The sequence below is a fragment of the Haliotis asinina genome, chromosome 5, assembly GCF_037392515.1.
Source record: "Haliotis asinina isolate JCU_RB_2024 chromosome 5, JCU_Hal_asi_v2, whole genome shotgun sequence".
NCBI classification, from domain to species: Eukaryota; Metazoa; Mollusca; class Gastropoda; order Lepetellida; family Haliotidae; genus Haliotis; species Haliotis asinina.
The window spans coordinates 9,560,622-9,574,849 of record NC_090284.1 but is presented as its reverse complement, the minus strand read 5'-3'; the positions used below and the strand labels follow the sequence as shown (position 1 = coordinate 9,574,849).

The following is a 14,228-nucleotide window of genomic DNA, read 5'->3' as shown; positions in this document are numbered from 1 at the left end:
TTAGTTTTATGCTGCACTCAGCAATATTCCAGCTATACGGCGGCAGCCTGTAAATAATAGAGTTGGGACCAGACAATCCAGTCATCAACAACATGAGCATCAATCTTGGGAACTGATGACATGTGTCAACCAAGTCAGTGAACCTGACCACCCGATCCCGTTAGTCGCCTCTTACGACAAGCTGAGTCGCCTTTTATGGCAAGCATGGGTTGCTGAAGGCCTATTCTACCCCAAAACCTTCACGGGTCCCCACCAGCTCTTGCATAAATGAATGCTGTAACTGTTTTCAACTTACATCTGATGGGCAAGTGAACTGTGGCTGATTTTGAATCACCCCCATTAGATGCAGTACATATATACGAGCCACTGTCTGCTTCCTTGACTGACATTATAGCCAGCCTCCTTCCAGTTCCGACCACCTTCTTGTCTTTAGTCCAGGTGATGATGGGTGTAGGGTTGGCGATGACATCACAGAACATTTTCACAGGACTACCAAGGTCTATAACTCCTTCAGGACTGAAGCTGATGCTTAGGTCTTGTATTCCTGAAATGTTAAGGCAATAAGGAAAAACTTTCAGTTACGTGCATCATGAAAGGCTTGATCATAAATGAAATGAAAAACATTCATTATACTTTTCTTCAACCAACAGCCCCAGCTTTGATAGTTTTGAAATATAACAAAACAAATCATGGCTGTTAACCTTTCAGAGAACTGCACATCAGCTGCTTTGATACAATAGATACTCCCACAATTTACTGTTAAAATTGTTAAAATCTAAATATTTTAAATATTAAAATACATAACTTACCGTGGGACTTATGCATATTACCTCAAGCTTCACTTTGATGAGATTAGACAGTCGTTGATTTGCCATTCCCATGAATGGCTACCTCATGTATCGACAAATGTATAGGCATGGAAGTGGCAAGCGCGGACCTTTCAAAATTCCTTAATCTATCATAGCACAATATGAAGGAGAACCATGAGACCTAATGGTAAGTATAAATAATTACCTAATGATTGGCAGGCCAGGTGAGTTGTTGAGCAACCAATAGAGGACCAAAGGACTCCATGTCTTCCACTGCCAAGTCTCATAGGTAGTGGCTGGTGAAAACCGTAGACAATCTCTAAAAACAGCCCTCCATGATACTGTACAGTACAGTTCCTACGGAGAGCCATCGTGGAAGCCAGCGCCCTAATCTCATGAGGTTTGTGACCCGAAGGATGAGGTAAACCTTGAGTGTCGTAGGCAGCCAGATTCGTAGATCACAACCATAAGGCATGGTATTTCTGTTTACCTCACCCTTGCATGCAGAAGAGAAAGGGATACACAATCTCTTCCTACTCCGTCTCTTAGGAGCTGATTTGGCGATGAAAAGTTTTTAAGCAGGAACTGGGCAGAGCAATTCTTCCTCAACATCATCTGGTGCCATGATTGCTGAGAGAGGAGGAATGGAGAACATCCTATTGTGATGACCTGGTAATTGATTCTTCACTCAAAAGTCCCACAGTAAGCCTAAATGAGCACATCCATGGTGACACTGTTTAAATCTCATCTGAGTGAAATTCAAGGCGTGGATTTCGCTAACCCTGGCAGTTGTAGCCAAAGCTAACAGAAAAAACATTTTCCTGGAACTTCAAATGAAGCCGTCTCATAGGGACATAGGTTCATAGTAACAGTCTCAAAGATATTAGAAGACGATGTTGAGATCCCACGTTGGAGGGCGAAATCTGATCTTCTGATCCTCCAGCTTGAAAGCCTTCAGCATGGCCGTAAGTTCTGAAACTTTAGAGACTTGCCTATCACATTTGACAGCTAGAACCAAGTTCAGCGCCAACAAATAAGTACCGATGGTACTTCCCTTAAGATGTCTAGATGAACGGAGGAAAATAAGGAACTCAGCCGTAAACTGTCGTGATGCCGATAATGGATCTTGAGACTTCTGGGTGCAGAACTTCTCAAACAACGTCCACTTATCGTCATACAAAGATCTAGTAGAGATACTGTGAGCTTGAGCAATGACTTTAGCAACTCGAGTAGAATATCCCTTAGCTCTAAAAGCCCTGTGCAAATGATCCATCTGTGCAGATGAAACCTCATCGGGTCTGGATGTAACTGACGACTGTGAGGATGGCGCAGTAGACTGGGTGGAAACCACGATCTAGTTGGCCACCAGGGTGTGACCAAAAGCAGACGATTCTTCTCTGTCTCTCTGATTTTGCTGTTGATGACCAGGAGTAGGACTGGAGGTGGAAAAGCTGAAGCATCCAGTCCTTCTCATGACAGGGACATGGCTTCGACTGCCCAAGCTGCTGGATCCAGAATTGGAGACACATACACCAGAAGCTGAAGACTGAAGCTTGTAGCAAACAGATCTATCAAAGGACGCCCGTGATTCAGACACAGAAGTTGGAACACCTCTGGGTGGGGCATCCATTCTGTTGGAGACGGTCTTCCAGGTCTGGACAGAGCATCGGCCAACATGTTCCTAAGTCCATAATGTGCTATGACGTTGTTGCTATCCAGAAGATCTGTGAGAAGAAACATCTGGTTTGACAGTTTCTTCGACAAGGTTGGTTCCCTGATTCCGGATAACCCATACCACTGTGGAACTGTCCGACGCTATCAGGAGCTTCGAGTTCTTCAAAACAGGTATCCACTGGCATACTGCCAGAATGAACGGTTGCATCTCGAGGTTGTTGATGTGCAGTTGACCAGAGCCCTGAGGTGGTCTGCCTGTTGAGATGGGCACCCCATCCTTGGAGTGATGCATCTATGAACAGCTTGTGATCGTGGGTGTATTCTGTCAAAGAGACATAGGCGCAAATGTTCGACGGGACAGTCCACCAACGGAGGAACGGATGTAGATGCTGTGGTAACAGAAACCTCACTCGCAAGTCGTCCCTTTGAGCCGAAGTCAGGAGGCCCAGCAGAGACTGCCACTCTCAGAGGGTCAGGGGTTGAGAGAGACCTCAGTTTGCGACCTTGAGAATCTTCTCCCAACGGACTGGAGGGACCGTGACCAAGCTGGAATGTGTTATGAATTGACCTCCGATAAACGTCAGTTCTTGCGAAGGCACTAGATGCGACTTTTCGAAGTTGATTATCCACCCCACTTACTGAAGAAGGTGAGTGGTGAAGTCGAACTGTCTGAGAAGAAACTGGGGCTCGAAGTTGTTCAGGAGGCAGTCGTCTATGTAGGGGTCGAAATCTATCCCTCTCAGCTGCAGGGCTGTAGAAATTCCAAACAGGAGGACCTTTCACTGGTAATGCACCCCATTGAAGATGAACTGAAGGAATGCTGGTGGCAGCAGAACATAGAAACATGGACGTACGCTTCCTGCAGGTTGAGGCTGGCTAACCATGTCCCGTGCTGCAGCTTGGCACACAGTAGATCTAAGGTAACAATATGGAAGTGAGGCGGGTCCGAGAGGTATAGACGATTGAAATCTGCCAAGTTGTGATTTATCCTTCTTGGGATCTAACACTGTCTCTATCGCTTGCTTTTCTAAAAGCCCCTGAATATTGGCTTGAAGTAGGTCTTGCTGCTCCTGAGAGTAAACTTGTGCCTGAGGTGCAGATGTAAGTGGTTGAGGAACAATAATCGGAAGTTTGAAACCGGTCCTCAAGATGTTCGTGATGTAGGGGTCTTCCAGGGATGTCCAGTTGGGCCAGAAGATCCCTCGTTTCCTACCTATGGGTGTCGGGTGAACAGGCACGACTGAGGGTGGGACGACCCAGTCGTAAACATTCCCATCTTCAGCGGGAAGAATAAGGATGCTTTCCCTTCCCCCTGCTGGGAGTAGAGGGGGCATCCCACAGATGATCCTGAGGCCTTGCTTGGTATCCAGGTGTCCACGACCTCAGCCTCTGGCAAACACGGATCTAACAGACTCTCTGCAGGGAACGTAGCAGTGTTTCCCTCTTCCACGAGATGACTGCCTGCCATGAAAGGCAGAACTCAGAGCCTTAAAAGTAGATAAAGAGACCTCCGTGCTTGTGAGCTCTGCATGTTGACGGTAAACCTCTGGAATTTTGTCATCAAAACCTTGATAGTTGCCTTTTGAACTCCTCTTGCCATGCATACAGGTCCAAGTAGCCGGTACATCGCACCATGGTGGTCATCGCTAGATGAGTAAGTAAGTTGTGTAGTACCTTGCCTTGCCATTGAAACAACGTTGCGAAGTGATCGATCTGAGAGGAATTATCCTCTGTGAGGTCAAATACTGCTGCCAAAGTAGCTGAAGCCAACACTGAAATCAGCTTGAGCATCCGCCATAATTTCATATCAATGGCTGGTAACTTGGCCTCTTGCACCTTGTAAGACGATGACACGGAGCCAGATAAGCACTTCAGGGATTCTTGCCGCTCCTGAATCTGCAAAGTCCAGACTATGTACTTTGTAGTCCAATTTGCGAGATTTAGGTGCTCTAATCAAAAGTGACAGCTTGGTGAAGTCATCTAACGACGTAATGGCATCAGCTACCATAGGGTGCAGCTGCAGAAGTAACTCCAGTGAAAGTCGAATAGCCTTCGGGTCCGATGACTCTGACGGTGGTGATGGGCAATCCAGCAGTCTGTCAGCTATCCACTCATATATGGCAGAGGAAGGAAAATAAGTACCACCATCATCAATATCTTCCGATGGCTCTTCGTTATAATCTGGGGAGAAAAAACATTCTTCAGAGAGATCCCATGACACAGACAGTGCTTCAAGATGGTGAGAAGACGATGACGGCACCGTACGTTGAGGCAAAGGCGCTGACTGTAAAGGCTTCCCAGTTGGGGATCTAGAATGCCGAGGATGGGAAAAGCGTCGGGGAGACCGAGGCCAGGACCTATTGTAATGCTGATCCCTATCTGCTGGAGACCTGGACCTAGATCTTGACCAGTGACGATGGGAACGACGAGGCGATTGAGACCTTCGACAACAGGGACAGCTAGAACGCGACTTCCTGGCACACCTGGAATGTTCCACTTCAATGCACCCCGCTCGTTCTTTCATAAGTTGTCTCTGCAAATCCATCTCCCGTGATGCGGTATCCAGGAGACACAAGAGAAGACCTAGTAGCCGAATCCATCGAGGCAGCACCGGCATCGGGGCAGAAAAAATCAGCTGCAGTGGCGTTGGCGTCGATTCGGGAGGACATGCCCCCACAGCAGGCTGTAATAAAGACCAGAGCAACTTCTGCACCTCCGGTTGTTGAGGTGAGATAAGTCCATGAAGGAGTCAGGATGCTGCCGCTCCAGAGAATGCTGATCACAAGTAGAGTCTTGTGTAGATTCATGCGTCGGCGCTGGCGGCTGCCGCTCCGGAGTCTCCTGGACAGACGATTGGGACCCCAAAGATGACGACATCTTTCTGCACCTCTGAGAGAAACGCTTTCTTCTCGCAGTAAGGTAAGCCTTGAACTCTGCCGTTGACAGGGGCTTGCAATGTAGACAGCGAGCAGCAAACGGAGACGCAGTCTGGACACCAGGGGTGGGGGTCCTTTGCTGACTTTAGGACTTTACATGCTGTTGAGTCGTAAACAACTACTGCAACAAACAAACAAGCGAGAAAAACTATAAATCTCGCTTAGCAAAACCCCCATAACCAAGGGCATGCTACGAGAGAAAAAACAGGAAATACGTATATCCACCATAAGGCTAAAACATGGTGAAAAAACAAGTATAAGATATTGTCAGAACTAAAAACAGCTATGTACACCATGCAGAGACCACACAAACACAGCTGAGATGTGAGAAAAACACCCACATCGAAAAACAAGTGACAAGTGCACACGAGGTTGCCACGTAAGTGAAGTTAATTCTTTTCTTCACGCACGTAACATCAAACAAATAAAAATACCTACCATGTAGTAATAACCCAAACACAAGGTGGTATGTAGAAACTCTAACTATAGCAAACCAAACGAACGTCTGACAGCAAGGACGCTTGAAGTAAAACTGAATTCTGAAAGGTCTGCGTACATTCGTCAATACATGAGGTAGCCATTCATGTGAATGGCGAATCAATGACTGATCTCATTTAAGCGAAGCTTGAAGTAATGTGCATACGTCCTATGGTAAGTTAACAATTAGGATGACTGAGTAAGTAATATTCCTGTAATCAAACATGGGCTTAACACAGTGAACTCATGAGTGGAACTGACCATGGGTGTTCAGCATGACAAACACTTTAACAACAAACACAGGAAATAGAAAACCTCCACTGAGAGCTCCACAGGTATTTATTGACTGACCTTGTGTGATTATTTACTGATTTCACAATTTAATTTGGTATGTTGGATGTTTTGTTGATTACCACAGCATTCAGCAATATTCAAGCTATAAGCGGCATTCTGTCAATAATTGACAATTCAGTGATCAACAGCATGACCATCAATCTATGCAACTGGGATACGAAGACATGTGTCGACCCAACCAGCAAGTCTGACCACCCGATCATATTAGTCACTGAAGACCAATTCCCTCCTTTACGTTTACGGGTCAATTCTGTTCTGATTTCTTAACCTTCACGTTTCATCATATGAATCAACAGGTAAGATAGAGAAAGGTAGTACACACAGCTACGTACACAATGTATATGCCATGTGCTCAATGTATTAGTGTAAGAAATGCAACAATTACCAAAGTCATTGACATAGAGGGTCAGAGCAGGTGACATCCGACTGCCGCCATACTGGTTCCGTGCTGATACAGACACTCTGTAGTATCTTTCACTCTTTACGCCCTCCAGGTTGTAAGGGCTCTGGACATTCTGGGTGGGAATAGAGAACAGCATTTTGGACAGATGTGTCACTAAGAGTCCTGCATTGCTTTTATTTAGCACCATTTCAAATTCATACTTTACAACAAACTTCTATAAAGATTTCGCCGACCTTGAAAAGATTTGATTAGAAAAGGGTTGAATCTTTTCAGTTACATGAATCATCTGTGGATAATCCATTAGCTGAAGGAAAAGTTATCAGATAGTATATCTAAACTGTTCTTATTAGCTGCAATAAGACATGTCAATTTCATACATGCACCACCAATGAACTGACAGCTTCACATGATGATAAAACTAAATCTTCCCACAATGTTACAAGGACAACATTTACATCGTTCAAATAGTGAATACATATATATATTGAGGTGAGGTGAGGTGAGGTGAGGTGAGGTGAGGTGAGGTGAGGTGAGGTGAGGTGAGGTGTGAAGAAAGGATTATTGCACACAAACAGTTCATTCACGCATTTATGAATTTGGAGGCTGGCAAGTGAGTGGGTGAGTGAGGTGAATTTGAAGGTGGACAAGCTAGTGAGGCGAAGTGAGTGAGGTGAAGGTGGAGAGGGACAGGTGACTGAGTCAGATGAATTAGGGGTGGACGAGCAAGTAAAGTAAATTTGGGCATAGACAAGTGGGTGAGGTGAACATGGGGGTAGACAAGTGAATGAGGTGAATTTGGGGGTAGACAAGTGAGTGAAGTGAATTTGGAGGTGGACAAGTGAGTGAGTGGCAGGGCAGGTTAAATCAATGCACCTGATGACAGGTGGGAGAATATGTTTGTAAAATATGTGGTTGATAGAACTGTGTTGGAGGTAGAGGAATGAGATGTGGTGTCATATGAACACACCAACCTCTTTGCTTTCGGATCCTGGGTCATCCAGGATGTAGGGTCTCGTTTCCCAGTAGTGAACGCTGTAGGTGCAGTTTTTGCCACAGTTCTGTGCTGAAGGTTTCCATGTTATCTTTATCACTCCACTAGAAACAAGTTCAGCTGTCACGTTCTGGGGTTCTGATGGTACCACATCTGTTAATTTATGTTCCAATAATTAATACGATATAAAACTGTATTTGTTAGAGCAAAGTTTAATGTTAAATGGCAACTGCTCCATCACATCCATTAGGGAAGGATGTTTCTAGAAGTCTGAGTGTGAAGCCCATTTCTGGTGTTCCCTGCCGTAATATTGCTGGAATATTGTCAAAAGCTGCATAAAGCTAAACCCACTCACTCACTAACTCCAGAAGTCTGATACTGTCTTTGCCAACCATCTTCTGAGAGATGATCGTTTTCCTTACAAATGATGATGCTGGCATTCATCGATGGGATGCTTTTGTTGTAACACAACAACTGGAAAGACTGATTAGTCCAAGGCTAGTCATGTGGGAAGCTACTACATGCGTAGTCGAGGAATACATTTTGAGGGTTCAAACGCCACTTTCCAAGGGGCAAATGACCTTATGAAAGGAACTTGTCCTGGTTAATTTTCCACTTGCCCCGATTTGTATGACATAATCATGATAGTGTATTATGAAAGAACATATGAATATGTTATTTGATGTTAATGTTTACTGGAATATTTATTGAGAAGTGATAAATAGCAAAGAAAGCTAACTCTACTTTATTATCATGGCAAAATTTAATTGTTTCATTTCGAGCAGATATGAAATGAAATCCAAGTTTATCTGCACTTTGAAACCGCAAGCTCAAGTTATCTAGCAGCCCTTGGACCAGTAAAAATGTAATTTTCTGAATACAATTGATACTTTATACTTATCCTGACTCATGCTTAATTGCTTATCTCCTCTTCCTGGTGAAGGTAGTGGAACACCTGAAATCCCTTGAGGTTCCCTTCTAAAAGAAGTGGACGTAAAATTCACACTCACCCATGTATTACCTCCCCTCCCATGCACATGGTCAGCTGACCGCCATGATACTTCACTCTGTCCTATAATCGCCTGACACGAGAATACGAGAATTTAGCGTGTCTGTGAGGGGCGGCTGAGAGGGCTTTCGCCATGAGTCAGGATAAGTATAAAATATCAATTTTATTCAGAAACTTACATATTTTTCCTTATCCTGACTCATGCTTAATTGGTTACAGAATCTGACGGAAACAGTGGTGGGTCAGACCATGCTGGTTTCTGCTGTTCAAAAATTATGTCCAATTATTTCCCCACTAACACGAACTTGTAACGGCAATAATTCAGTCCTATTCTTCTCATATTCATTTTTTATTTTGGGGGGAATCGCATCCAGTTCAACTTGTCTTCCATAGAAGGCTTCGTTGACTGACACATGATGACACCAAAAGTAGCTAGCGTCCTGCTAGTTTCTGATGCAACTAAATGTCAAGATATAGCAATCGACATTAGATGCAACCTTTCTTCATGTTCAGATATCTTCATAATGAATACAAGGTCCTAATCACTCATGCTAATCTGTTCAAGACGTGCGCATAGACTTTCCACCAAAAATACTCTGCAGAGCATCTGGCTTCCACAAGTCACGTCATAAACCGTGTGAGTTACGTCAGTGTCGTCGGGGAACTGTTAGTTGCTGAGCAATGACAAGTGGCCCAAACTGATGAATGCCAGTGACGTCCTCTGTGGCTATGTCTCGCAGGTAAAAAAGCAGCCTTCCATAATAGTTGATAGTGAGTAATTTCCATGTAGCGTTATTGTAGAGGCTAGGGCTCTGACTTCATGCGGGTTAGAAGCTCGCAGCGGGTCTAATCCTGCTGCTTTATAAGCTCTAAGTATAACAGTTATAATCCATAATGAGACAGTGTTGTGGGATACTTCCGTGGGTGTCTCACTAGATTTATGGATAAATAGGTGCTTGAACCGTTGTCTTCTAGACTTGGTACATGCAATGCATATTTTCAATGCTCTGACTGGACATAATGATAAATCTTGTGTATCGTGAGGTCCTAAGATTGAAGACATGGACGGTATATGGAACTGTCTATCCGGTTGACCTGGTAGTTGATTCTTTGCTATGAAATCCCATCTTAGACCCAAATGACCTGTTACTTGGTGACTTCTATCAAACTTTGTTCGATTGAAGTCTAGAGCATGAATTTCTGACATTCTTGCAGCTGTAGCCAAGGCAAGTAAAAATAGTGTCTTTTGAGTCAACATTTCAACTGAAGTCTGATCAAGTGGTTCATTTGCATCACTTGTACGATGTTGGAGTACAACATTTAGGTCCAGTGCTGGAGCTCTAAATCTGTGTTGTTGATCTTCCAAATTGAACGAATGTAGTAAGGCAAGACGCTCTGGTACTTCAGTCAGTTTGGTCCCTGTTCCCATGGTGATGACTGAGCTGAGAGCTGCTAAGTATGTAGATAAAGTAGAACCTTTCAGACCCTTAGACTGACGTAAATAGCATAAATAATCTGCTATTTGAGGATTAGTCGCCTTGTTCACCAAAAATCCCTTTTTCCTGGCATATGCCTCAAAACATTTCCACTTGTCGGGAGTGGATTTCCGTAAGGCTAAGGTGATTGCTTTCGCTGCTCTCACCGAATATGCTCTGCATTTCAAACAAGTCTTAATATGGTCCATACATGAAGACGAAATACCGATGGTTGTCCATGCATTTGCTTTGTATGGGGGTGGATGAGAAGATTCTTCCAATCTGGTAATTGTAGTGTTGGTTGTCCTAGCTCGTCTGTAAGTGTTGGAAACCAATCTCTCGTTGGCCAGTAGGGCGCGACCAAACTCAGTTGTAACTTTTTCGTTTGTCTGATTTTCTCACTGACTTTTGATAACAGTACTGGAGGGGGAAATGCGTACGCATTTAGTCCTTCCTGTGGAATGCTGAGATGTGTCTGTTGCCCAAACTAAGGGATCTGGTACTTGTGACACAAAGGTTGTCTGTTTGTTGAATCTTGTTGCAAATAGGTCTATTTGCGGTGATCCGAAAGCATTGACTGATTAGTTGAAACGTTCCCGATGCAGCATCCATTCTGTTGGAGATGGACGAAAATGACGAGATAGGGCGTCTGCCATGATGTTGCAGGCTCCTGATATGTGACATGCTTTTACTTGAAGATTCTGACTGTCGACTTTAGTTGAACAGTTGAAATGTTAGATGTAGTAGAGATAGTGATCTCGTTGACCTTTGTTTGTTTATGTAAAAAGCTACTGTTGAGTTGTCCATGTGGATCATTAATAACTTGTCTCTCAATGCTGTCGACCAGTGGTGGATTGCATGAATGACCGCTTTCATTTCCAACTGGTTGATGTGAAGAGCCTGTTCCTCTTCGTTCCAGATCCTCATGTCCTAGATGAGCTCCCCATCCTTGTAGAGATGCGCCTACATAGAGGTGGTTGTTGACTACCGGCTCTAACATATAGGTTCCTGCACAGACATTCGATCGGCGAGTCCTCCACAGCAGAAAGGGCTTCAGACTGTCTGGGAGTGGAATCTGTCCTCTGTTGTTGAGATGAAGATTCAAGAATCGTTGTAAGGGACGCAACTGCAGTCTTCCTCTTCTGGTCATATCTTGCTGACGTGATAAGACCTAGTAGACACTGCCATTGTCGAAGTGTTAATGGAGAGAGTAGAGCTTGCATTATCATTTCTTGAATCTTGACCCACTGGTCCTCCGGAACTACAATCTGATTCAATGTAGCGATGAAACGAATCCCGAGGAATTTGATATCTTGTTGAGGTTCCAGTTCCGACTTTAGGTGATTTACTAACCAATACCAGTTGTGTTAATAGCCTAATTGTGAAGTCTAATTGAAGTCTGAGTTGACTTTTCCATTGATGCGCTTGTATGCCGTCGTCCAGATAAAAATCACTGCATAGCTCCCTGAGGTGTAGATAATTGACGATGAGTTTGGTTATCCGTGTAAATAGCCATGGGGCCGAAGATATTCCAAATGGTACGACTGTAATGCTGGCTGTTGAAAAGGAAGTGCAGATATTTCCTGGATTCTCTATGTATCGGGATATACAGGTACACATCTTGTATATCTATGCTGGCTAGATAGTCTGCTGGTCAGATGAGGAGTCTTGGTTGAGGAAGATGTAACATCTTGAAATGTTCTGGCTTCCATAGAAACCTTTTGTTGAATTCCTTCATGTTGTAAATGAATCGGAATTTCTCTCTGGAATTCTTCTTCGGTACTTAAAAGATTGGGGAGTAAAAGCTGGACGTTAGATTCTGTGGCTGTATTACTTCTACTGCTCCCTGTTTTGTGAGCGGTGGTGTATCTTCCAGCGGAATCTTGTAGCCGTCTCGTAGAATATTCATGACATAGTTGTCGTTGAGGATTCCCCAATTTTGCCAGTATAGTTGAAGACGTCCACCCACTTGAGACGTTTGTACGGGAATGGCTGGGGGTGGAAGACTCCAGTCGTTTCAAACCTGATCTTCAGCGTTTATTCCCTCCACTGCCCCTCAACAATCTTCCTGACGTCTGAGAGCATTTATTTCCTGCATAGGGGCGACGAAAGGAAGAAGACGATTTCTCCCCTCGATCATTGAATTTCTTGTCCCTCGCTCTTTGAACCCTGGAGAACTTGGACATGCTAGTGTAACACTGATTTGTCTGTTTAAGGACAGAAGTCAAAGTGTTGATGGATTTTATCATCATAACTTCCCTTGAATCTTGAGTAACCGATCTTGCTACCTCTTCAATCCTTCCGTCAAACACAGTAGGTGCACACCATGGGGCTTGATACAAAGACTTTGTGAAGTTCTCACTCCATGATGCTGTGGACAGGAGCCCCTGTCTCCAAAGTAGATTAATACCCGCAGTAGTAGAGGCTAGATGTTCGGACATAAACTGTTGATACTTCCTCTGTGTAATAAGCGAAGACAGGATCATCCTCCCTTCCTCATTGGCAGGATTGCTAAATTCAGAGTCTCGTTGATGGCTCTAGATCGAGCTAATCTGAAGAAAGTTCACATGTTGCTGTTGAAACTTGGTTTCTGACCTAAATCCATGATCCATGATGTGACTTCTGAGTCTGAAAATAGGGCTATCTCCGGTGACAAATCACGATGGTGCCAAACTTCATTCTTCCTAGAGTAAGACGAATTCATAGATCACTGATGATCCTGAATGTGTGAGTCTAAGTTCGAAGGGGAGGATGACTGTATACAGCATCTTCTGTGAATAGGGGAGACAGAAGGAGACCTTCTCTGTTGACAAGTCCATCCACGAGTGCACTCACGCGAGCATGTTATGTCACTCACCTGAGTATAACTACTCATGCAAGTGCCCTCACTTGGTGTGGGTGTATTCTTCCCTGTACTGCGACCTGATCACCGGGACCTGGATCTTCTGGAGTGCGTGCATGCATGCACCTCTTCTTCATCATCAGATGTGAGTGCAAGTCTAGATGAATGCTCTCGCTGATTTGCAGTCGACATCGCTGACGAGTGCAGTCGACTTTCCTCTTCCAACCGTTGCTCGATAAGATTCATCATCTGCATTGTGAAATGTTGCATGAAGACGCCTGTGTTGCGTGCATTGACGACTGTGTTTAAGAGTTGTCTATAATGCCCGAGGTTGCAGTTGACATCTGCGATGTAGATGTTGTAGATGAAAAGGGTTCTGAGGTGTTGATGATGCCGTCGGTGTCGATCTAGTTGCCGACACCCGTTGATTACATGCTGAATTCTCGTATTCTCGTGTCGGGCGATTATAGAAGAGAGTAAAGTATCATGGCCGATCAGCTGACCATGTGCATGGGAGGGGAGGTAATACATGGGTGAGTGTGAATTTTACGTCCACTTCTTTTATAAGGTAACTTCAAGGGATTTCAGGTGTTCCACTACCTTCACCAGGAAGAGGAGGTAAGCAATTAAGCATGAGTCAGGATAAGGAAAAATTACCATTATTTGACTGCCCAGAAAGAAAACAGAATTGTCTTGGACATCATGTGACGGGTTTATCAAACCCCTGCATTGGGGAATATAAGACTAAGCGTTTCTATCATATCTCATGTCAAAGGAGAGAGAAACAAATAATATGAGTAAGATAAGGAAAATGAATAAACAACTGACAGGTTTAAATTTTTATGAAACTTGTTAAAGTTGAATGCAATCCAGGGAGATAAATTTACATCTAACTTAAGGAGTTCCTATTCAAGATCGCTTTGAATGGGTGAGTTTGGTTTGACTGTGTAGAATATTGCAGGTACATCATCAACCTAATGCAGCAGGAGAGGTGATCTCAGACTGTAACTAACTTGGTGAAACTCAATATACTGATGCTAAAGTTCCTACAACCAACTTACAGTTTTCTGTCATGCCTGTGGACTCCAAGGTCACGTGGAACATCTTTAATCATCAGTATGGTGAGTATAATAGTCCACTTAATGAGTATGACCACAAACTCATCCATGGAATTAGTGACAGAGCACTATAGGACCTTAGAACCTTATAAACCATAGACCACTGGGCCACCTACAACTCCTGATGACATGTAATGAAG

The 14,228-nt window shown here is 44.0% G+C and overlaps 2 protein-coding genes across 4 annotated transcripts in view; both read right to left on the bottom strand.

Annotated features, from left to right (window-relative positions):
• The window catches only part of LOC137283480 (Ig-like and fibronectin type-III domain-containing protein 2), an 89,334-nt gene that overhangs the window by 13,709 nt on the left and 61,397 nt on the right, over positions 1–14,228 (bottom strand). For all 3 annotated transcript variants that reach the window (XM_067815002.1, XM_067815000.1, XM_067815001.1), the window contains exons 24-26: positions 7,625–7,797; positions 6,636–6,765; positions 296–544 (exon numbers count right to left, since the gene is read on the bottom strand). In XM_067815002.1, coding sequence (XP_067671103.1) covers positions 296–544; positions 6,636–6,765; positions 7,625–7,797 — 552 coding nt within the window. The remainder of the gene's footprint in view (positions 1–295; positions 545–6,635; positions 6,766–7,624; positions 7,798–14,228) is intronic.
• LOC137283204 (uncharacterized) lies at positions 9,381–14,138 on the bottom strand. Its single transcript, XM_067814645.1, has 3 exons — positions 14,032–14,138; positions 12,724–12,812; positions 9,381–10,525 (listed from the first exon to the last, which is right to left on the bottom strand). The coding sequence occupies exons 1-3, from the start codon at positions 14,136–14,138 to the stop codon at positions 9,381–9,383; spliced, it is 1,341 nt and encodes a 446-aa protein (XP_067670746.1).

Bases quoted from the DNA above. Each gene is read 5' to 3' on its own strand.
- LOC137283204 (XM_067814645.1), bottom strand. From the start codon at position 14,138: ATGGATGAGTTTGTGGTCATACTCATTAAGTGGACTATTATACTCACC. The intron at 12,813-14,031 runs GTAAGTTGGTTG...GTCTTACTCTAG, and splicing joins CACAGGCATGACAGAAAACT to GAAGAATGAAGTTTGGCACC. The intron at 10,526-12,723 runs GTCAGAAACCAA...AAAGTCAGTGAG, and splicing joins ATCATGGATCATGGATTTAG to AAAATCAGACAAACGAAAAA.